At 33.6% G+C, this 26,474-nt stretch overlaps 1 protein-coding gene across 1 annotated transcript in view; it reads right to left on the bottom strand.

The window, feature by feature from the left end:
- The window catches only part of Pign (phosphatidylinositol glycan anchor biosynthesis class N), a 121,559-nt gene that overhangs the window by 52,648 nt on the left and 42,437 nt on the right, over window positions 1-26,474 (bottom strand). The window contains exons 14-19 of the mRNA XM_076836960.1: window positions 10,479-10,557; window positions 9,128-9,310; window positions 4,502-4,641; window positions 1,602-1,701; window positions 1,410-1,502; window positions 178-269 (exon numbers count right to left, since the gene is read on the bottom strand). Of these exons, the coding sequence (XP_076693075.1) occupies window positions 178-269; window positions 1,410-1,502; window positions 1,602-1,701; window positions 4,502-4,641; window positions 9,128-9,310; window positions 10,479-10,557 (687 nt within the window). The remainder of the gene's footprint in view (window positions 1-177; window positions 270-1,409; window positions 1,503-1,601; window positions 1,702-4,501; window positions 4,642-9,127; window positions 9,311-10,478; window positions 10,558-26,474) is intronic.

The following is a 26,474-nucleotide window of genomic DNA, read 5'->3' as shown; positions in this document are numbered from 1 at the left end:
CTAAGGATCAAACCCAGTGCCTCACATGTATGAGGCAAGCGCTTTGCTACTGAGCCACAACCCCAGACCTATGCCTAGTTTGTTCATATGATTTTAAACTCATAATCAAGATTGGGTTCAAATTTCACAGTATTGACTGAGGGGAAAAAACTACTGAAAAGAAGATACTGTTCATACACCAAAGAGAGATCTGGCTTTCGACCTACAACAGGCATCAGTGGGAACACTGCCAGGAGCAAAGAGAAGAAAGTCCAACTCAAGGAGGTGACCTAAAATCAAGGAAAAAAAAGTCATCTTTAGACAAATATTGTTTGTCTTCAGACAAATATAGTGAAACCTGCTTTCAGTGTTTCAGGCTACCCAACTGTGAAACTAAAAAGAAAATGCAAAGCTTTAGAGCCATTTGCTTTATTTTTTATTTTAAATATCTTTTTTAGTTGTAGGTGGTCATAATACCTTTATTTTATTTATTTACTTATTTTTATGTAGTGCTGAGGGTCAAATCCAGTACCTCATGCGTACCAAGCAAGTGCTCTACCACTGAGCTACAACCCCAGCCCCCAGCCATTACTTTAAAAAGTAATAGAGTAACGGTTGGTGACGGACCTGATCCATAGTGGGTGCTGAATTCAGTACAATATGAGCAGTATCTCACACAACAAGTAAATGAAATAGGATTTAAGCTTGGGTCTGATATTTTAAAACAAGTGTTTTCTTAATGTTATACCATATATTGATAATGGCATCTATAAGAAAACTACTACTACTACTGCTGCTGCTGCTGCTGCTACTAATATTACTAAATTTTAATTGAGTCTAGAAGAGAAATAAGTATAAATACTATTATAATTAATTAAGACAAAACTGATCAATAATTCCATTAATTAGAGATTTTTGTAAATTCTCCAAGGTAGAAGATATGTTTATCCTCTGTCAAAAGTATCAAAGTGGAAACATAAGAGTGTTCTTTGTAGAAATACACTATAATTCTCTACCTAGCTAAAGGAAGAGTATATAATAAATATATATTTCTCTGGTGAAAAATTGAGTGGTTCAGGCCCGAGAGGGAGGTGATTTCTCAAGACTCACTTTCAGAGTACAGTCCCCTAAGCCACTGCCCTGTTCTGTGTAGCTTTCTCCATCATTTAGATATTTAAAGATGAAGGAATCCAGGAAATGCTTCACAGAAGGGCAAACCAGTTCTGCTTCTTCAGCATTTCAATTACCACATAATTGGCTCATTCTGATATGCAAGTCTAAGTGAATCACCAAAACCTAAAGCCAACATGAGGCCTCCTGTCAAAAGGACCAGACTCTTTAAGGACACATGCTACCTTTTGGTTTAAAAACAAACAATTCCTTGAGTTAACTACATATAATCTGTTCTATGTCAAAATGAGTACTTATACCTTTGCTCGCGTCCACAGCTGAGTGAGAAATGGCCAGGCCGCAAATATAACAAGTCCAGCTGTAAGCATATAGCGGTAGAAAAAACTGAGAACCTGGTAATGCATTCCAAAAAGAATGGAAAATGAGGTCATTGAATACCAGTTACATACATATGAAAGAAATCTGAAAATGCAATCTGGTAAATTACTTACTAATACTTCAATTCCCAAGGTACAGATTAACAGGTGCCCAACAAAATGGCTCAGAGGAAAGGTCAATAGTGATGCAACAAGGTCTTGAATAACTTGAAATCTGTTTTAAGAGATTATTTATGAAGAATATTTATACTCTGCATTGAACTAAAAAAGTCAAATAGCAAAAAATAAGAAAAACTTTGCACAAATCTAAAAATCAGGAAATTTTCCACTCATAGATTATTTTAAAAGTAAGATAAATTCCAACAGATATATTTCAATGGCTTTGGCTCATACAATTTGGGTGGAGAGCAATCCACAAGTATTTTAGAAAAAATGTAATTTTTGAATTAATTTGAAATGATCACAAAAGTTTGCCTGTTTTTTTTAATTCTCTTTTTTTTTTTAACATTTTTAAAAATTGTTGTTGAACCTTTACTTTATTTATTAATTTATTTATATGGGGGGGCTGAGAATCAAACCCAGTGCCTCAAACATGCAAGGCAAGTACTCTACCACTAAGCCACAATCCCAGCTCCGTTTGCCTGGTTTCTATAAACATTAATGACAATAAATGAGCCTTATCTTATTTAAGTTTAAACACAGGTACATACAATTACAGATATAATACCAGAAGTAAAATATAATGAACCCACACCTAGGCAATCTTATATTAAAATCTCAATCATCTTCATGAAATAAAGGTAGGTTTTTCCTCACCTAGATAAGGGAAAATCCCAATTGTACTTTATGGTTGAGCTACATAACCTTTTCCAAACTCAATTTAAGATGTCATTAATTGTACAATAATTGTATTTGGGGATTTATAACCATAAAAAATGTATTACATACTCAATAACTTTTATATTTTATTGCTGGCAAGAAAAACTTTTAACATTTGTAGTACATTAAGTGGGTAATTATAAAAGGTCAGTATCATTTACTTTATGACCTTTTTCTGATTGAAAACAATGGCTGCAGAATGTTATCAAACTATTAATAGGAAAGGAAAGGAAATACCAGTCCATGTAGGAAAGGAAAGCTAATACCAGTCAAAAGATTATTTTTTATTTCCAATAGTGAATACGTACAGAATAAAAAGAGATTATTCTATATAATCAATTTGAAGATTATTTTCTAGGAGGAAGATGAATTTTTATGTTTCATTTTCCATATAATCTATCAAAAATATAAAGATGGAATATAAAATACTTTCAAAATCATAGCTTCCCTTAAAATTTAACATACATGTTATCTTCATCATTAGGAAATTTATAGGAAAAAAATGAAAAACTCTTGTAAAACATGTTTTCAAAATGTGTTATCTTCATTTAATAATTCAGAGGCATTCTATAGCAGAATAGAATTTTCTTCTGTTTTTTTTTTTGGTACCAGGGATTGAACCTACGGGTGCTTAACCACCGAGCCACATCCCTAACCCTTTTTTGTATTGTTTTCAATAGTGAATAAGTACAGAGTAAAAAGAGATTATAATGAATTATACAGGGTCTTGCTGAGTTGCTTAGGGCCTTGGTAGGTTACTAAGGCTGGCTTTGAACACGCAATTCCCCTATAGGTGCGCCACTGTGCCTGGCTAGAATAAAATTTTCCACAAGGATAAAAAAAACTTTCAAAAATTATAAAATCAGGGAAAATGACATTAGAAAAAAATCTGAACTAAATAAGCATATCCAACAACCCTGTCCTTTCAAATGGAGAAGTAACAGTATGTTCTTTGGTCAATATCTTTATGCCAATGTTTAAAAATAGTTACTAACATAAACATTTTAATACTATTTTTATTTTTATATTTAAAAACTAAAACATTTTTAATACTTCATGTTTTTAAATGATGGAAGAGATATCAAAGCTAGTCATCAAAAATTAGAATAGTCAGGCCTTGTGATATACACTATAATTCCAGCTACTTAGGAGGCTGAAGCAGGAGCAACTAAGGGAGGTTCTGTTTCAAAATAAAAGCAATAAAAAGTGTTGGGATGTAGCTCAGTGATAAAACAACACTTGGTTCAATTCTTAGTACTACAAAAGAAAAAAAACTAGAATAAAAATATGCATAGTGTTATGATGTACAGGTAAGGCAATCTTGAGGATATCCTTAGTTTAGGTTCTCACCCCCTGGTCAGCTTTAAGGGTGTAGTTTTCTGAGAGGATATTTTGATAAGCAAGACTAAGTTTAAGTTCCACTTTGCTTATGTAAATATAGAAATCCACAAAATCTGCAACATGATTCTGGCTGTCTTTGAACATGAATCAGCTTCGTTTTAGTGGTTTTACTTAAAAGTGCTTAAAACTCACCTTACATCCTTTCTTTTGAAGCTTTCTAGAATGGTGACAATCCATTTTAAGTCCAACTTGTAAGGAAGTACTATAAAGTACTTAAAGTACTGACAGCACATGTGAATGATAAGGACTAATCTGTCAGTATACCTTACTGTATTAGACTTAACTACAAAGTTTCACTTATCTAGGCTGAAAGGATGAGCAGGAAAGGAGGGGGAGAAATTTATAGGGAAAAAAATGTAAATTTCTTTGTAAAACATGAAGATATTCTGGACTCTGAGATGGTGAAACATGTTCAAATATGTTATTTTTATGCCCAGTACAATCAATGTTAATTATGTTACTTTTATTCCACATTTTTTCTTATAAAAGATATACAAAAAAGGAAACAGGGTAACTGCTATCTCAGTGTAATAAAGATGAAGCCAAAAGGGAAAGGTAAAATAAAAAGAATGTTTATATGCAACATTTACATAGTTATAAATAAAGTGAGAGTTTAGAGATTTGAGAATATTATAAATATCTTTGATGATGTATGCCTCAGAAATCTAATGCATTTTAAATGTAGATTTAGCTGTCAATGAAGTGAAAAACAAGGCAGCAAGATAGTTACTTACTCTTTTAGAACTGCATACCATATTGGCACGGGCAACAAACAATATACATAGTAAGTCCAGGGACAGGCTTGAATCAGCAGGAAGAATGTTACTAAAATGCCAATAGCTACGAAACTACATGGCAGGAGATGGCTTGCTTTCTGAAAATCAAACATAATATTGAAATACTTCCAACAACCTATGCTAATTGATAGGCTTTTAAGAGATTTTATAAAGTGAAGAAAACATTTTACTGTCTTTCAATAGTTCTACAATTAGATAATAAATAAAAAGAGCTACATTAAAAAACAAAAAGAAAACAATCTGTCATTTGAGGAACATATTATAGAAGAAAAAACTGGATATTGTGGGATTGTTACAGTTAGACAATTCTGAAGTCACAAGTGATCATGGTCCTAAAGTCTGTTTATAATAACTTGTTCAAAACTTAATGTATTCTCTCAATTTTATAAATGTTTACAGAATTTTCTGGATAACTCACAAAAGCCTATTTAATTCATAATACATTATAAGACTTAATGTTCAATTAGAACAATGTTTCTATTTATTCAAACTACAATTTGACATGCTACCCAGGCTACTCCACTGCCCAACTACCACAGGTCCTTTCAGTCATATCTACTCTTCCCAACAACCTGCCAAACAAGGGAGTTCCTTCAAAGTATGTCACCATTGATAATCTCCATGGGTCAGGCAGGCCAATGGATGCTCTGGGCCAGTTACATCAATAAGTATAATAAAGACTTTCAGAAGAGTTAAACACAGCTGGAGAGAAGAAGGGGTGGGAAGGAAACATGTTACTCTTCTGCTTCCATTTCATGGTTTTTCTGTTTTGCTTTTTTAGCCAAAGCTAAATGAGGCAACAATAAACAACTACTTTCTGAAAGTAGGGAATTTCAAGGAGGAAAAGGAAGAGATTCTTTTCCTTTTTATAGTTCTTCCCTGCTGCATAAAATGTTATCAAAAACAAGTAAGAATTAAGCATAAACTAGGACATAGTTGTAAAGGGGGGGGCTAACACACAATATTTTAAGAGTTTGGAGCTGGGTAGATCAGATGTCATACCCTAGCTCCCATACTTTCTCACTGTGGGAATCATAAGTATTAAAGCTTTCTGAGACTTAGTTTTATCCCATCTACAAAATGGGAATAATTTCATACCTACTTAGCAATGCTTATAATGCGTACATGAGATTATATAAAGAGCTTAACAAAATGCCTAGAATATTACTACTGCTTAGTAAATGATGGCTACTGTTATTACTTTTATTTTTATTCTCTTTCCTCTCCTTCTTCGCTTTTGCATTAGTCCCAGGTCATTATAAAAACCTGTTAGTGATAGCACTGGAAAGAGAGAAGTGAGAGACAGTAATGGTCCAAGGGAAAGCAAGAGTAGTCATGGGATGAAATAAGAATATTTGGTTATAAAGCAAAAGACATCTGAACTAGCAAGGGATAAGGAGAAGGTAAGCATATATCAAAATTAAATACAGAACTTAATTAAGGAGACGTAGAAAATTACATTTCAAGGAAAAAAGATTACTCACAGCATTTGCCTATAATAGTAAATAAATCAGAAATGACTCTAGGATCTGGGGAACACTGTCTTGTATAAGTGACATAAGCTTTAGAGTCACACCTAAATTTAATTCTGATGCTACCATTCTATTTGCTTGTCAATTTGACTAAACCATTTAGCTTGTCTGAAACTGTTCCCTCATCAAACAATGGATGATAATATCTGTTGCAAAGTCATCTCTCATTTTGCTACAGGTGCTCTATACACTTAAAGTTCTTCCAACAGACCATTCTAGCTTACCTCTCTCCGGGCACAGGCTGAGAACATCCTTTCTCTTGTTGGGTTATTCTACCCACTCTTTAAGATTCTTCTTTGGCAATCACCTCTTCTGCAAAGCTTCCCTACACCCCATTCTAATCAGAACACAGCTGCAACTATCTGACATTCTAACTGCTTTCCACACTTCCTTCATGCTATACACTATGATATATTATTCCTCCTATGAAACTGTTGAGGTTGTATCAACACTGTAAACTCTACACTAAAGGGAAATAAAAATATTTTTGCAAACAGAACCAAAGGATTCAAAATACATGAAATGATCTCAACTATAATGGTCAGTTTTATGTGTCCACTTGACTGGCTATCATCTCCAATTATTCGAACACTATCCTAGCTGTTACTGTAAAAAGTATCTTGAAGCCATAGTTAAAATCCATAACCAATTGACTTTAAGTATTCCAGATTTAGTCTACATAAATGGGTGGGTCTGATTCAATCAGTTGAAAGACTTTAATGGTAGAATTGAAGCTTCCCTAAAATACAAATTTCATCTACTGGTTGCAGCTTTAGTTGCTGTCTGCTTGTCCAGCCTGCCTTCCTGATAGCCTGACCTATGGATTTAGGACTTGGTTAACCAATCCCCACAACTGAAAAGCCACCTCCTACACTAAATGCTTAATATATATCTCCTACTGATATCCCAATTTTCCACTTAAATGAAAATGTTATAGTTCAGCATTTAAAGCCTTTGACTTCCTTGGCCTGTACTGTCAGTATATCTCTTATCAGTCACTTGAACAAACCTACTACATTCCACCCAAATTTATTTTGAAGTTACTATAGCGTTGAAACAATGAGAATTTAAGTGTTAGAAAATATGAGTTTTGTCATTTAGAACATTCAGGACAGTCTTGGGTAGTAGGGCTCAATAAAAACTTACCATCCCCAGCATAATAGTCCATTTTCCCAGCTTTGCCTATTTTCATCATTCAATTTGCTTTAATTCTCATCCTCTCCCTACAGTCTATTAAACTTTTACTATGACTTACTCCATCCTTGCTATCATCACCTTAGTTAAAGTGAGTTCGCCTTTATTTAAAATGATAGTCTTAACAGGAAAGACTGTAGAATGAATTGGACATAACTTTCTTATGTTCACATATAAATATATGACCAGTAAAACTCTATATCATGTACAACCACAAGAAGGGGATCCTAATTAGAATAAGTTATACTCCATGTATGTATAATATGTCAAAATATACTCCTCTGTCATGGATATCTAAAAAGAACAAATTAAGAAATGACAGTCTTTATATCATCTCATTTAACTTATATTCAGGTTGTTTTTTATAATGGAGTATAGTGTACCAATATCTGGTAAGTTGGTTATGTGTGCACATATCTTACCTACTTAATTCTAAGATCCTTAATGTCAAAATCTGAACTATGTATCTCTTTGCATAGTCCACATATTATCTAGCATTGTACTATACACTCAATGAATATTGGATACATTCTCCAGATGAATAAAGAACTATCAGGTATAAATCTTGCTGACATATCAATGTAAAAACATCATTTCCTTTCCCAAGGACCTGAATATCAGGATAAAGATAAAAAGCAATATTTGGCACAAAACCTTGTGGGATTAAAATCTTAGTTCTTAAACATTATAGCTGAGTGGTCTTTAGCAATGCTAGTCACTTAATTACCCTCAGCTTCAGGTTCTTCTTTTGTAAACAGAAATTATAATGTTTACCTCAGCACTGTTATGAGTCTTGGTTAGTAGAATATATTTAAAGTACCCAGTAGACTACCTAGATATACCCATTACTAAAACACAGTAATTTCTGTGTTTTTTCCTACAATGCACAGGAAATTATTCCTATTTTACTCAACATCACATATATTCAAATAATTAAAATTACTTGCGGGAAATTATATAAGATACGCAAGCATTTTGACAAATTGAAATAAACACTAATGTTCTGCCCTCCATTACAGAAAAATAAAATGTAAAATTAGAAAAGTTATCATTGGAAATGTTGCAGACTACTATTATCAAAAATATAACATGAAAATATATTACTCTTTAGAGGATCTGGGCACTGTAATTATTAATAGAATGAAGAAAAGGAAATATAAGTGGCATATTTTCACTGGTAAATCCTGGTTAGCAATTTATTTTAAATAAGAGAAGTGTTTCAATGCAGTAAAACTATACGTGTACTATTATATTTTCTGTGTTTAAAGAGGTTTCTTAAATGTTTTTCATTGAAATTACAGTAAACTAGGGTACATTCTTAAAATAAACAGAAAGTTCTATTAGAATTTGGTATTTTGAGTAATTTCAGAAAGTTGAAGGAGAAATAAATTACAGAAAAATATACATTACTCAGAAATATTTGGAGCAACTGATCATAAATTTTCAGCTCCTAAACTGTTAATAGCAGATAAGGTTAATTACATTGCTTTGAAGTAGTTTTCTGATTACCTATACTAGAAAGATATAAAATACTTACATTAAATAGTTACAAAAAAGAGCAGAAATCAACATCATTAACTACAGAATTTAAATTATTTATGTAGATTATAGCCTTCATATGTTACAGGAGCAATATTAATACATCTTCTTAACAAATAAAGAACTAGAGATAACAAAAGAGATCCAATACACCAATACAAACAAAGAAAAATAAAGAGTTGACTTAGCACAAAGACTTACACATTATATGAACTCACTACACATAATCTGGTTAAATTTCTTTCGTTGGTGATTGTTATACCATCATGTAAATCTTAATTATATTTTCTGAACCTACCTTAACTTCTTTACTAATACTTCTTGTTAGGTTGGAATGAGACTTGATGATCAGCAAAGAAACATAAGAAGTCCAACCCACAAAACCAATAGCAACACTGATGCCCAAGAAGAATCTGTCATAAGTGTGATAATAGGACAATCCTTTTAATGCAAGATGAATCAGTTCTGTGCAAAGGGAAACCTATAGAGGAAAAAAAACATATAACTTGCACCTGGAAAGAATAAGAAAATCTAAATTTCAAAGAAAGAAAAAAAGTTTCTAACAGCTAAACCACTATAGTAAATCAGAGTGAGCTTATAGATGACAAATTTAAGAATAGATTTTGTCTAAGAATCTTCTTGCAAGTACAAAAAAAATTCCAGAATACAATTAACTTTTAAATCTTGACGAAAAGGGGCATTTTAATGTAAACCATTTAAGATATATGTAGTATTCTAAAATAATTCTTTTTGCAGAAATGATCTTCAGATGACACATAGAAGAAATGAAGGTTCTCTACTAAGGGTGCCAAATAATGGAGATTCCCAATGTGTGAATGTATATATGTGTGCATGTATACCCCCACACATCCTTTTATATATTTTCATATCAAATGACTCAAGACCATTATAAAACATCACTAAAATAGCTTACTATTGCAGAGGAAAAGAAAAGTTTATCATTTAAAATCACAATAAAAACAAATATTGGAAATGCATGGTTTCCAATTACTTGGGCACTTTTATAAAATGAAAACAGAATTCTTTCTTACTTTAAAAGTATATGAACATTTAATTAAGAAAAAAACTAAAGAAAAACATGGGGAAGGAGTTGGAAAGAATCAAAACTTCAGTATGAATCATTAGATCTTCATTTTTTTTTTTTTTCCTGGCACTGGGGATTGAACCCAGGAACTCAAACATTCAGGGTAAGTACTCTATCACTAAGTTACAGTCAAGTCCTTTTTCACTTTATTTGTCCAGGCTGATCTCAAACTTGCCATCTCTGTCTCAGGTTCCTGAGTAGCTGGGATTTGAGCCATGCACCCAGCATTATTAGACTTCTGATAGTGCAATGACACATGCATGGCATTCTAAAATATTTTACATAAGAAAGTGACAGTTACTTGAAATTTATTTTCTCATTTTAAAAAATGGGAATAAGGTTCATTTCTAATGCTAAGCCAGAAAAGTGTGCCCTAATATTATCTGAAATAAAGAGAAGTATGACCATGGCCAAAGCAGATCCTCAGGAAAGTTCCCTGGTCTGCCCAATGTGCTGCTGCTCTTCATCACCATACCTTGCCCTTCCCCAACTCTGAAATGCTAATCAGCTATTTATGTCCACAATACCTGGATACTTTACTTACCGCTTCATCAAACTTTCCCTGTTTTATGTACAATCTTGCTTTTCTTAAAACGTCTACCTGTTTAGAATCAGAGAGCAACCTACAAAAGAAAAAGAATACGTTTAAAATGTTTTCTCATTTCAGTTACATTTGCTCTTGACTTTTATTTTCACTTGAAAAAAAAAGATAGTGAAAATTGAGAAAACAAAAAACAAAAATGCAAGAAAGAAATCTTAAACTAAACTGTATTACTTGGGGCTGTTTGAACTCTTCTAAGAAATAGCTTATAGCTAGATCTAGTTTTCTTGACCCAAAGTTTTAACTATAAAACTACACTATGAAAATCATATAAGCGACACCGGAGCAGGAAGACGCGCCAGGTGCCCAGCCACACCGGAGCAGGAAGACGCACGAGGCGCCCAGCCACACCGGAGGAGGAAGACGCCAGGCGTGGAAGTCCAGCCCCGCCCAGAGTGCTAGTCTGGAGGAAGCCCATCAACCCTTAAAATCCATCAATGGGGGTGTGGCTACCAGCACGGTTCTGCGGCTGATCCAGGTACCCGATTTCCAACTCCCCCACCCTTAGCCGTGATAACTCAAAATATTTCCCACAAGCTTTTGGGGGTTGTAGCTATCAACGCAAAACAACAACTGTACAGGCACCTGGTTTCTACCTCAGAGACTAGAGTAGGGAAGATACAGGTGGAAGCTCATTTCCTTTCACACTGGCTATACCCACCACCCTGAAAACAGAGGCTCAAGCTAGGAATAGACAACGCCACCTACTGGAAGCAAGGAACAGTGTTCTGAGAGTCTTTTTTTTTTCCTCTCTCTTTCTCTTTTCTTCTCTCTCTTCCACAACTTCAGCATATGTGAAACCAAGAACTGTGCATGAACAACTGAATTACCAAAGTAATATAATACAGAGGAATTGCATATAACCCACCTCCCCCCCATTTTTTTTTCTTTATTTCTATCTTACTTCCCTTTCCCTTCTATTATTTCTCTTTTCTTCCTTGTTATTTTTTTCTTTCTTTTTAATTCGTATTCTCTCTATCCCACTTTCAATCTCCTAACTTTTGCTATCTATACATAGGGTAACTATCTAAATAGGAGGTTGAGTCTATACATTCTTCCATAAATTACCAGTCTAGTGGTTAGAGTTCTCCAAAGGTGCTAAGTTAGTTTAACCTCATACCCTCACTCCTTTCCCTCTAAGTATAACATCCTTTGTCTGAAATTAAGTTTTCTATATGCCACCAGATATGGTACGCCTTTTATGAAACTAAGGAATATATTCTTAAGTAATAATTAAAACCAATATCTATAGTCTTAGAATCTAACTATAAATGTATTAATAATGAAAACTTGTGCTTAGATAATGTACTGTTGATATTGGGATCTGTTAACATTGTCTTTCTCCGCAAAAGAGGGATTTTGGAGCTATACAAGAACAATACAAATATATAAGGGGAAAAACATTTGCACAACAGTTTCACAAAGCTAGAAAGAATCATGAGCAGTATGAAAAGACAAGGAAAGAAAGGACCACAAACAATACAGGTCAATTCAACATTAGATGAGATAATATCTGCAGCTGATGGAATGTCAGACAAAGAGTTCAGGATATACATGCTTCAGATGATCTGGAGTTTCAAGGAAGACATTATTCATCAAATTCAGACAATGAAAAATCACTTTGACAATGAATTACATAAACAAATCCAAGAAGCAAAAGATCAACTCTATAGGGAGATAGAGGATATAAAAAACAAACAAACAGAAATCCTGGAAATGCAGGAAACAATAAACCAAATTAAAAACTCAAATGAGAGTATTACCAGCAGAGTAGAACACTTGGAAGATAGAACTTCAGACAACGAAGACAAAGTTTTTCAACGTGAAAAGAACATAGACAGCTCAGCGAGAATGTTAAGAAATCATGAGCAGAACATCCAAGAATTATGGGATAACATCAAGAAACCAAACCTAAGAGTTATTGGGATACGAGAGGGTACAGAGGTCCAAACCAAGGGAAAGAGCAATCTATTCAATGAAATAATACTAGAAAACTTCCCAGACTTAAAGAACGAAAAAGAAATCCAAATACTAGAAGCCTACAGGACACCGAATATACAAAATCATAAGAGATCCACACCAAGACACATAATAATGAAGATGCCCAACATACAGAATAAGGAGAGAATCATAAAAGCCACGAGAGAGAGGAAGCAGATTACATTTAGGGGTAAACCAATCAGGATAACTGCTGATCTTTCAACACAGACTCTGAAAGCTAGAAGATCCTGGAACAACATATTTCAAACGCTGAAAGAAAAAGGGTTCCAACCAAGAATCATATATCCAGCGAAATTAAGCTTCAGGATTGAAGATGAAATAAAAATCTTCCACGATAAACAAAAGTTAAAAGAATTTGCAGCTAGAAAACCAACTCTTCAAAACATCCTTGGCAAAACATTACAGGAAGAGGAAATGAAAAATAACAATGAATACCAACAGCGGGAGGTAGTACAATAAAGGAAAAACTAAGCATAGAGGAAAAACAAATCATGTTAAGTATCGTACATAACCAAACATGGCTGGAAATAAAACCATATCTTAATAGTAACCCTAAATGTTAATGGCTTAAATGCACCAATCAAAAGACATAGGCTAGTAGAATGAATTAAAAAAAAAAGATCCAACAATATGCTGCCTACAGGAGACTCATCTGATAGGAAAAGACATATACAGACTGAAGGTGAAAGGTTGGGAAAAATCATATCACTCATACGGACCCCAGAAGCAAGCAGTAGTGTCCATACTTGTATCAAATAAAATAGACTTCAAGCCAAAGTTAATCAAAAGGGATAAACAAGGACATTACATACTGCTCAAGGGAACCATACACCAACAAGACTTGATGATCATTAATGTATATGCCCCAAACAATGGTGCAGCTACGTTCATCAAACAAACTCTTCTCAAGTTCAAGAGTCTAATAGATCACAACACAATAATCATGGGAGATTTTAACACACCTCTTTCACCAATGGACAAATCTTCCAAACAAAAGTTGAATAAAGAAACCATAGAGCTCAATAATACAATTAATAACTTAGACTTAATTGATATATACAGAATATACTACCCAACATCAAGCGGATACACTTTCTTCTCAGCAGCACATGGATCCTTCTCAAAAATAGACCATATATTATGTCACAGGGCAAATCTTAGCAATTACAAAGGAGTTGAGATACTACCAAGCATTTTATCTGATCATAATGGAATGAAATTGGAAATCAATAATAAAATGAGAAAGGAAAAACCCTACATCACATGGAGATTAAACAATATGCTACTGAATGAACAAAGGGTTACAGAAGACATAAAAGAGGAAATTAAAAAATTCTTAGAGGTAAACAAAAACTCAGACACAACATATCGAAATCTTTGGGACACTATGAAAGCAGTACTAAGAGGAAAATTCATTTCATGGAGTTCATTCCTTAAAAGAAGGGGGAGCCAACAAATAAATGACCTCATACTACACCTCGAAGCCTTAGAAAAAGAAGAACAAATCAGCAGCAAATACAGTAGAAGGCAAGAAATAATTAAAATTAGTGCTGAAATCAATGAAATTGAAACAAAAGAAACAATCGAAAAAATTGACAAAACTAAAAGTTGGTTCTTTGAAAAAATAAATAAGATTGATAGACCACTAGCCACGCTAACAAAGAGAAGAAGAGAGAGAACCCAAATTACTAGCTTACGGGATGAAAAAGGCAACATCACAACAGACAATTCAGAAATACAGAAGATAATTAGAAATTATTTTGAAACCCTATACTCTAATAAAATAGAAGATAGTGAAGGTATCGATAAATTCCTTGAGACATATGAACTACCCAGATTGAGTCAGGAAGATATAAACAACCTAAACAGACCAATATCAAGTGAGGAAATAGAAGAAGCCATCAAAAGACTACCAACCAAGAAAAGCCCAGGACCGGATGGATATACAGCGGAGTTTTACAAGAACTTTAAAGAAGAACTAATACCAATACTCCATAATCTATTTCAGGAGATAGAAAAAGAGGGAGAACTTCCAAATTCATTCTATGAGGCCAATATCACCCTGATTCCCAAACCAGAGAAGGACACCTCAAAGAAAGAAAACTACAGACCAATATCCCTAATGAATTTAGATGCAAAAATCCTCAATAAAATTCTGGCAAATCGTATACAAAAACATATCAAAAAGATCGTGCACCATGATCAAGTAGGATTCATCCCTGGGATGCAAGGCTGGTTCAATATACGTAAATCAATAAGCGTTATTCACCACATCAATAGACTTAAAGATAAGAACCATATGATCATCTCGATGGACGCAGAAAAAGCATTCGACAAAGTACAGCATCCCTTATGTTCAAAACATTAGAAAAACTAGGGATAACAGGAACTTACCTCAAAATTGTAAAAGCTATATATGCTAAGCCTCAGGCTAGCATCATTCTAAATGGAAAAAAACTGAAGGCATTCCCTCTAAAATCTGGAACAAGACAGGGATGCCCTCTCTCACCACTTCTATTCAATATAGTTCTCGAAATACTGGCCAGAGCAATTAGACAGACAAAAGAAATTAAAGGCATTAAGATAGGAAAAGAAGAACTTAAATTATCACTATTTGCGGATGATATGATCCCACACCTAGAAGACACAAACGGGTCTACAAAGAAACTACTAGAGCTAATAAATGAATTCAGCAAAGTGGCAGGATATAAAATCAACACGCATAAATCAAAGGCATTCCTGTATATCAGCGACAAATCTTCTGAACTGGAAATGAAGAAAACCACCCCATTCACAATATCCTCAAAAAAAATAAAATACTTGGGAATCAACCTAACAAAAGAGGTGAAAGATTTATACAATGAAAACTACAGAACCCTAAAGAGAGAAACAGAAGAAGATCTTAGAAGATGGAAAAATATACCCTGTTCATGGATAGGCAGAGCTAACATCATCAAAATGGCGATATTACCAAAAGTTCTCTATAGGTTTAATGCAATGCCAATCAAAATCCCAACGGCATTTCTTGTAGAAATAGAGAAAGCAATCATGAAATTCATATGGAAAAATAAAAGACCCAGAATAGCAAAAGCAATTCTAAGCAGGAAATGTGAATCAGGAGGTGTAGCAATACCAGATTTCAAACTGTACTACAAAGCAATAGTAACAAAAACAGTATGGTACTGGTACCAAAACAGGCGGGTGGACCAATGGTATAGAATAGAGGACACAGAAACCAATCCACAAAATTACAACTATCTTATATTCGATAAAGGGGCTAAAAGCATGCAATGGAGGAAGGATAGCATCTTCAACAAATGGTGCTGGGAAAACTAGAAATCCATATGCAACAAAATGAAACTGAATCCCCTCCTCTCGCCATGCACAAAAGTTAACTCAAAATGGATCAAGGACCTTGATATCAAATCAGAGACTATGCGTCTGATAGAAGAAAAGGTTGGCTCCGATCTACATATTGTGGGGTCGGGCTCCAAATTCCTTAATAGGACACCCATAGCACAAGAGTTAATAACAAGAATCAACAAATGGGACTTACTTAGACTAAAAAGTTTTTTCTCAGCAAGAGAAACAATAAGAGAGGTAAACAGGGAGCCTACATCATGGGAACAAATTTTTACTCCTCACACTTCAGATAGAGCCCTAATATCCAGAGTATACAAAGAACTCAAAAAATTAAACAATAAGAAAACAAATAACCCAATCAACAAATGGGCCAAAGACCTGAACAGACACTTCTCTGAGGAGGACATACAATCAATCAACAAGTACATGAAAAAATGCTCACCATCTCTAGCAGTCAGAGAAATGCAAATCAAAACCACCCATCTCACTCCAGTAAGATTGGCAGCCATTATGAAGTCAAACAACAACAAGTGCTGGCGAGGATGTGGGGAAAAGGGTACTCTTGTACATTGCTGGTGGGACTGCAAATTGGTGCGGCCAATATGGAAAGCAGTATGGAGATTCCTGGGAAAGCTGGGAATGGAACCACCATTTGACCCAGCTATTGCCCTTCTCGGACTATTCCCTGAAGACCTCAAAAGAGCGTACTACAGGGATACTGCCACATCGATGTTCATAGCAGCACAATTCACAATAGCTAGACTGTGGAACCAACCCCGATGCCCTTCAATAGATGAATGGATAAAAAAAATGTGGCATTTATACACAATGGAGTACTACGCAGCACTAAGAAATGACAAAATCATGGAATTTGCAGGGAAATGGATGGCATTAGAGCAGATTATGCTAAGTGAAGCTAGCCAATCCCTAAAAAACAAATGCCAAATGTCTTCTTTGATATAATGAGAGCAACTAAGAACAGAGCAGGGAGGAAGAGCAAGAGGAAAAGATTAACATTTAACAGAGTCATGAGGTGGGAGGGAAAGGGAGAGAAAAGGGAAATTGCATGGAAATGGAAGGAGACCCTCATTGTTATACAAAATTACATATAAGAGGTTGTGAGGGGAATGGGGAAAAAAAATAAGGAGAGAAATGAATTACAGTAGATGGGGTAGAGAGAGAAGATGGGAGGGGAGGGGGGATAGTAGAGGATAGGAAAGGTAGCAGAATACAACAGTTACTATTATGGTATTATGTAAAAATGTGGATGTGTAACCGATGTAATTCTGCAATATTTGTAATGTTTTGAATAACCAATAAAAAAAAAAAAGAAAATCACATAAGCCATCTTATGAAGAAATGTTAAGATCCTGACAAATATATTCTGGTTAAATCAAAGTAATTAATGGAATACAGAGTAAATGGCATAAGTTCTATCACTAAGCCCTCATGTGTTTATGGCAGACATGAAACACAAGGCAGGACCATCAATGCATTTTTCGCTCCCAACCCAGACAGAACCTAACCAACAATGCAAGTCAGTGAATAACCCGAACCTATTATACTATGCAATATATGGGGAAATACTAAAATATACAGCATTGCCTGAAACTATAGAAACTGAGGAAACATAATAATGAAACAAGTATGTACATTTAAACACAAAATTGCAATACAGAGCTTAACTAAACCTACACTCCTAAACTTAATATATTAATGTTTAAAAATTATAGGAAGTAAATATTTTAAGCAATCATTACTAGTTTCAGGTGGGAGGGTCAGACACTTATTTCAGAATCTGAGATTCTTGTCTAGAAAACGCACACCATTTAAAATTTTATGTTTTTTCAGAAAATTTATTAATCTTAGGTGCCTATCTATTACTTCCCTTAGAGTTTTATGGGAGACTCTGATAAAGAATCTGTGCCTATTTCTAAGAGGTATCAGATAGTCCAATCCAATCAGCAGGTTCTCATTTTTTAGACTCCAGGAAAATTCTCCTCCCCACTTATATTATTGGAAATTGGAAGGAAAAAGTACCAGGAAGCAGGAATACATAAAAGAAGAACAAGTGACTTCAAAATGTTGCCTTGATCCATTCTCTATCCCTTCAGACACCAAATATCGTTTGGGAATACTTTCCTGGAAGTTTTAGAAATTAAATTACTGAGCCAAAGTGAACAGACATTTTTTGAAGATGCTAAGTTGAATTTCCCAAATTTCTAAAAAAGACTTCTAGTTGATCTTTTTCCTTTTTCTTTGATCCACTCAGATTCTTAAATTACCGAATACACCGTCAACTTCCTTGTAACTGATACAGGCTTATTGTCTATTTCATCAATTCTGATCTTGCTAGACTATTGATGACACTCTCCTTCTATTCAACTTAATTTCCCATTATCCAAAATGTATACCATCTGCTAAATAATGGTTAAACTCTTTGTTCTTCATCTATCATGTATTTACATCTGAGTTCTTACTCAAAAAGATCTCTGCTTTCCAAAATCAAATCTTCATCATTCATTATGGTCCACTACAAATCTCACCTCATACCACTAACACTTTTGTGTGGTCTAATGATCAGTTTATTTTCTTTCAACTAAATTATAACCTCTACATGGATCAAGATAATAATATTCAATAATTTGCCCAGTAATACTTACCCAAGTGCTAAGCACATACAAAAAATCAATAAATCTTAATTGGTTAAAATGCTATCAAAAGACACCAGAATGGCAATATGTAAATCAATGGTTGTGCAACTGATGTGATTCTGCAATCTGTATATGGGGTAAAAATGGGAGTTCATATTCCACTTGAATCAAAGTGTGAAATATGATATATCAAGAACTATGTAATGTTTTGAACAACCTACAATAAAAATTAATTTAAAAAAAATAAAAAAAAAAATGCTATCAAAATTCTGTAGACCTAAGAAAGGAAAAAAATAAAAGAATGGAATACATTGCCATTCTTAAAGTATCTAAGGATTTTGAAGATTTTCTGAAACCAATTACTTATGCTAACTTAAGAGGGCTTCTCAAGTATTAAGAATGAAAGAAGAAACATTTATGCTACATTATATTAAGAGTACTCACATAAAGAAACAAGTCAGGCTAATTTATAATTTTTCATAAATGGACTATTCATAAATCTTGAGACATATCAAAATACACACACCAAAAGCCTGCAATATATCTGAAAATCATCAAAATATTCTGTATAAACCTCACTATGGCCCCATGACACTTAAGACTCATAAAATTGTCCCCAATATAAATTTTTAAAAGTTTCATATCAAGTTGAGAAGGGATATGAAATATTTTTATTTATAACATATTTTAAACATAAAGAACTTTTTGAAAAACAAAGTCCAGAATATAAAGTAAAACATACATATTTTTGTAATAAAGAAAACAAACAAAATAATAATAAGTAAAGGGAACTGGGAGGGGAGTAGTGAAAAGAATATCACGTACAAATGAAAATAAATAAGGGAGCTCTGAAACATAATTATGAATAAATCTTGAAAGCCACATGAATAGAAAAAAAAAATGCAAAAAAACCTGTATTTTAAAAATAGGGATTTAACTATGTCACATCATTTAATATCCTATTTTTAAAAAGAATCTAAAGAAACATGGCAAAGTATTAACCTCTGTTATGGGTAGAAGAATTTTTGTTATAATCTATATTCTTTTCAACAAGTTTGAAATATTTCTTAATTAAATCTTAAAATATGTTAATAAGGGATATGTTCATACACATAAACATGTACACATGAGATATATTGGCAATGCAAAATAAACTGGAATTTACCTTCAGAGAAAAAAACAACTATGTAAGATTGGGATATGAGAGGAAAGGTAAATTTTTATTGTTATGCAATTTTTATTGTGTGCACATATTATTTTTCATGAATATTTTACCAACCAGTTTTTTAAAATAAAATATTTAAAACACTAAAATTTAGTCTTAGCTTCTGGCTATAACAGAGAAGCTTGGGCATATCAACATGCTCACTAGGACAACTAGAAAGTCTAATAAAATAAATTAAATATCAATCTGAAAGTACCAAGACAATTAAGAATTGAAGGGCTAACATCCTAAAGGGAAAGAAACCATAAAGAAGGAACCCAACTTTCTAATCAAGACATCTGCCATTTGTATCTTGGCTTAATGCAAAAGGCTGAGAATTTGGGCATATAGATGCAGCCCAGAGGTAAATAATACAATAGAGGCTTTGGCAATTTTGCACGACTGGAGTGATAAAAATTAAAGTTGTAGCTGCCAATGCAGGCAGGAATTGGGACCTAAAAGGCAAGAAAAATAAGAAAACAATTCTGGATTTCAAAAAAATAGATCTCCTAGAATTATTTTCTAGAAGAATTACTTAAACAATTTTAATAGATTCTGAGGTGACGTGGGGATTTGTTGTTTGTTTGTTTGGTAATGGTGCGCTTGGAACCAGTGGCCTCACAATTCTAAGCCAGTGCCCTTCCATTGAGCTACATCCCCAGCAAAAGAAATCAGGTGAAAATGAGAATATACTGTGTGAATATAAAGCTCAGAAATAGGGATAACTACTTGATGGTATTTATAAATCAAGGTTTAGATCTGGAGGAGGCATAAAAGAAACTTGGAGGTAGAATATTGATGTATTATTTGATATAGATGCTGGTTACAAGAGTGTATATTTTGTACAAATCCACACTATAAACTTAACATTTATGTACTTTGTTCACATGCTTTAATAAAATTTACATTAAAATTTGATCAGTTTTGAAATAGGCTAGATAGAAGGAAGATAAGCCATTTTCTTTCACATACTATAATGAAGAGACTAAGGTAATACTGAGAATGATTTAAAGTACAATTGAAAGTCAGAGGTATTTTTGAGGAAAAAATGGCTACAATGACAGCCAACAGTGCCATCTCAGCTCGAGGAAGTTCTTTCAGTAAGTTTCACAGAGAGGACACAGTTCCTTGTGCCTAGACCTCCTCAGAATTCAACCATCAATCCATAAAGGTCAAAATGTCCACTCTAAATCTATTAACAGACACTTTACCAAATCCAAGCACTTTACCATTTTATTATTAAAAGTTATGCCTGATGCATAGTATTTTATTATATATATTGAACATAACACATAGATTATTTGTTCCATGGTATAGATAAAGTATCTACTTCTCAAAGTCACAACTTTCAGGGGTAATTCTATTTATTTGAATGGATAGTCAGAAATTTTTCAATCTAAAATTCCTAGATGGCACATAAAAGTTAAATTACTTAAAAACTATGTATTATTCTTATTTCAACTAATACTTCTTATGTAATACTCTTAGAATTCAATAACAGACTTTTTATCATTTTCCTCTTAATGAATACATCTGCTTAGCACTTCCTTGCTTCTAGATTGATGGCACAAAACAGTGACACGGACATTTGGAGAGAATTCAGAATAGTAGCAAGATCAATTAAAGGGCTGAAAATTAACTTTCTTTAAGGGAAGGTTGAAGACACCACCTAACCTAATACAGGAAAGAGAAGGTTTCAGGAATAAAAATATATTCTCAGATGCTAATAAGGAAGAAATTGATCACCTGTTCTACCTTTTGGAAAGTGAACTGACATTCTTGGTCTAAGAACTGTTGTTCAGAGACTGTTTTCATTTTTAAAAAGCAGTTTAAACATTGACATTTAAGAGTTTAGGCAATGATATACTAAATTAATTTCGCTCTATATCTGTGTTTCCACTTTTCCTGAAATAATACAAGTTTTAGATATGATGTCATATAATGATAACTTATTCATCTACACTTTAAATAAAGCCTCTGGAATATTTGCAGCATAATTGTCTCTCATGCCCTTATAAAAAATAAGACAGTGATGGAATACACATTTTTTATGCAGAGAATAACAAAAAAACCTTAATAATTGCTGAGTGACAAAAATATACTGTCAGATGGAGGACACTGTGGTAAACAAACAAACTGTCTTGGCTGAAAGAAAAAGCACATTACAAACTAAACAGCAGAAAAGCCTATCATAATATTAATTTGATAAAGACGTTTTAAGAAAATTTCCATTTATTCCATAAGCCAAATGGAGTTTCCAAAATCAGGATGAAAATAAGAGTTAGGAAACTGAGGGATATTTGAAAGCAAGCAAATTTAACAAGAAATATGATAATATGACATTATTCAAATCTATTCAGTTTTTTAGTTTTAGATATTAAGAAGGGAGAGTGCAGATTGTAAGGGATAACTAAAAAAATTTTAACTGAGTGTCCTACGTTAGCATGAGTTGGGTGGTGAGATTTGAGATAAGAAAGGACACTTGAATGGAGACAGCAGGAAACTTGGAAGGACACAGACTTAATGTTTTGTTGCACACTGAAATTCATCACATTTGGGCTTGGGCTATGGCTCAGTGGTAGAGGGCTCGCCTAGCACATGGAAGGCACTGGGTTCGATACTCAGCACCACATAAAAATAAATAAATAAAATAAAGGTATTGTGTCCAACTAAAACCAAAAAATAAATATTTTTAAAAAATTCATCACATCTTTTGTGACTATAAAAATGGGGGTAGAATGAGTAAGCCAAAACTCTAGAAAAAGATTTTTCAAATTATCTTGTAAACTAAGTAGGAACTCTAACACATGGAATGTTATATAGAGATTTAAGCATTCAAAAAAACATTATTTCCATAAGGCTCAGGGTACAGGTTCAATAGAAATGTATAGCTCAGTAGAACAGCACTTGCTGAGCATGCATGAGATCCTCTGTTTGATCCCACAATTGCAAACAAAAAATTTTCTACAAAGTTATGATATAAAATTTGCTGGCTTATCTCACTAACAATTATTTATTCAGAGACAAAATAAGTTCTTCCCATGAATATTACTGTCCACATTATGATGTAAATATTATATTATTTACTGTCACTAAGATCAGATTTTAATAAAATGTGTTTATATTTATTTTGGTACCTGGGATTGAACCCAGGGGTTCTTGACTCCTGAGCCACATTCCAGGTCTTTTTATGGTGGTTTATTTATTGTTTGTTTGTTTTGTTACAGGGTCTCACTAAGTTTCTTAGGGCCTTGCTAAGTTGCTGAGGCTGGCTTTGAATATAAGATTTCATTGAGCTTATGTTTCAGCCTCCTGAGTCTCTAGAACTATAGGTGTGCCTGGCTAAGGAAAATTATTAAGTATAAGACAGCAAAATCAGCCACGGTAAATTGACATTCTAAAGACCAAACATTCCACAAAACTGTACTGACACTAATTTATTTACTGAACTACTAATGTATATGAGACCTAAGTATGCTTTTAAAAAATTTATTAAATTTGATTAATTTACTAAAAAAAAACCTGATAGCACTGCCTTCAAAAATGATTTACTGTTTAGTATAGCATTTGAGATGGAAGAAATAATGAAAAATAGCACAGTTAGGAGTTAGAATATCTGGGTTCAAGTTCCAGTTCTACATCTTACTAGCAGTGACCAACGACTGGGAGGACTCAGTTTTATCACCCATGTGGTAAAGAAAATCTCGTTTCATTCAATTAGCTGGTTTCTCTGAATGGTTTCCGTAAAATGCAAATCTCACCATGCCTTAAAATACATTATTTTAAGAACAAAGTACAACCCTTCATCTGCCCATCAGGACAAGTCTGGCTCCCACTTAATGTTCTCTTTTGCTCTTCCTACATTCCTTCAAATACCAAACATAAGTTTAGTGAATTCTTCTCCAATCTTTGAACATTTTGTTGTGTTTTCCCATAGTCTTGTGTCCCACAAACAAGTCTATGTTCCAAATAGGCAAAAGTATATTCCCTTTCTTTACTTTTGCCAGGTGCAGTGGTGCATACCTGTGATCCCAGCAACTCAGGAAGTTAAGGCAGGATGATCTCAAGTTTGGGGTCAGCCCTGGCAATTTAGCCAGGCCTTAAGCAACTTAGAGAGACCTGTCTCAAAAGAAAAAATAAAAAGGGCTGGGGATGCAGCTCAGTGGTAAAGTACCCACTTTAAAAATTCCCAGTACTCGACCTCCAAAAAAATCCACACAAAAACTTGACTTGACTTCTCTTTATGCATCTTCACATAGGATATGTTCCAAAAAACTAGGAACTGGGAAATGTTTCCCTTATAAAAAAGTTTTTTTCTATCAAAATACATATAATTTCTAATAATTGATAAATTAAAATTAGTAAAAAACTAAAATTACAGACCACAAATCTTACTCATGTTGCATTTTTGGTTCACTTTCCTATTTCTCTCACTAATTTTTAATGTAGTTGTTATCACACCAAATGTTAACTTCATAACTTGTATTTTATGATTTTGTTAAAAACATACTAAGACATATTATACCTAAAAACAGAATGTTTAGTGGTTATTTTACAGCCTATATAGTACATACATTACTGTTATTCAATTATATGGTTTTCCTTTTTTTTTTTTTTACTATAATCCTTTGATGAATACATTGTGTGGCAATTTCTCCCAATAAAAGTATTATTGAATCAAATTGATGAGTTAGCTAGTGAGTTAAATACTTGGGCAATAATCATGTGCAAATCTAATGTTTCATTTGATAACCACTTACCATCTAATCCTTTATTATCTTTTTGGTCATTGCATCCTGTAATTTTTCCAAAAATGACAAGAAAAACACCTATCATGAATGCTCCAAATATATTCACTGATGGGTCAAATAATGGTACAGCAGCAATAGTTACACCTGATCAAACTTTTACATTTTTAGTACCCAAACAATCAGCTCAAAAGGTAGAGCTTAATGCAGTATTACAAGCTTTTGTGATGTTTAAAGATTCTATATTTAATTTATTTTCCGATAGTCAGTATATAGTTAATGCTCTAGTATCCCTTGAAGATGCTGGTAGGATTTCCCCTTCCTCTACTGTTTTCTCTTTGCTTTCCACTATACAAAGTCTAATCTGAGACAGAAAAGATCCATTCTTTATAGGACATATCAGGGCACATACAAGATTGCCTGGAGCCCTTAGTTTGGGCAATGATTTAGCAGATGAAACTACACATGACATACATATTTTCTCTACACTAGAAGAAGCTACAAATTTTCATAAAAAGTTCCATGTCAATGCTAATACTTTACACAAGTGTTTTAAAATAACTAAGGAACAAGCTAGACAAATAATAAAACAATGTCAAAATTGTGTGACCTTTTTACCACAAGTTAATCTTGGAGTCAATCCTAAAGGACTGATACCTAACCATATTTGGCAGATGGACGTCACACACTTGCCAGAATTTGGAAAATTAAAATATTTGCATGTTACAGTTGATACTTCTTCCGGATTTTTGATGAGCTCCCTTCATGCCAGAGAAAAAACTAAAGATATTATAGCTCATTGCTTACAAAATTTTGCAACTGTGGGCGTTCCAAAACAGTTAAAAACAGATAATGCCCCTGGTTATACTTCTACCTCTTTTAAACAATTTTGCTCATCATTTGGCATTACTCATATAACAGGAATCCCATACAATCCACAGGGACAAGGCATAGTTGAAAGAGTTCATCAAACTATTAAAATGTACTTATTAAAGCAAAAAGAGGGAATTGGGAAGGGGTATATATCCCCCAAAGATAAACTTAAAATAACCCTTTTTACTCTAAACTTACTTTGGAAGGATATTCTAACAGGGCAATGGAAAGGTCCTGAACCAGTAATTGTCTGGAGTCGGGGGTCTGTTTGTGTGTTTCCACAGGGAGAACAGCAGCCGATTTGGATTCCAGAGAGATTAATTAAATCGATTTCTACAGACCAAAAAGAAGATGATTTGGCTCAAATCCATAACAGCTGATATCCAGAACTCCAGTTTGGCTACCCTTACATCTGCGACAGAATCAGGATGCTTTTTTCAATATCTATTTTATTATTACCCTTTCCCACATCATGAAGTTCTATTTTGTTTTTTGAGCTCATACAGACCTAGGTTAATGTTTCCACAGGGAGAACAGCAGCCGATTTGGATTCCAGAGAGATTAATTAAATCGATTTCTACAGACCAAAAAGAAGATGATTTGGCTCAAATCCATAACAGCTGATATCCAGAACTCCAGTTTGGCTACCCTTACATCTGCGACAGAATCAGGATGCTTTTTTCAATATCTATTTTATTATTACCCTTTCCCACATCATGAAGTTCTATTTTGTTTTTTGAGCTCATACAGACCTAGGTTAATGTTTTGCTGATCAGTTCTATTTTTTGACTATAGAGTTTTTAAACATTGCAATGGAGATTTCACCTGTAAAAAGTTATAAGGCCTTTACTATTATGTTATGTGTTGTGTACACACTTGTGTTTTATGTTGTATGTTTGTATGTACGTATGTCCATATATCATATATGATGAGCGCTCATGAAAAAATGGATCCAATTTTTTTTTTTTTATTCATGTGATTTAAATGGTTTAATTTAAATTGGGTAAACAGCTGTTGAGGATTGTTTTAATATGTGAACAAAAAAGAAGGTTAACAGATCTGTTTGTTTACTTTCACCTTTCCTTTTCATTATATT

The sequence above is a fragment of the Callospermophilus lateralis genome, chromosome 17 (assembly GCF_048772815.1).
Source record: "Callospermophilus lateralis isolate mCalLat2 chromosome 17, mCalLat2.hap1, whole genome shotgun sequence".
NCBI classification, from domain to species: Eukaryota; Metazoa; Chordata; class Mammalia; order Rodentia; family Sciuridae; genus Callospermophilus; species Callospermophilus lateralis.
This window is presented reverse-complemented; position numbering and strand designations above follow the sequence as displayed.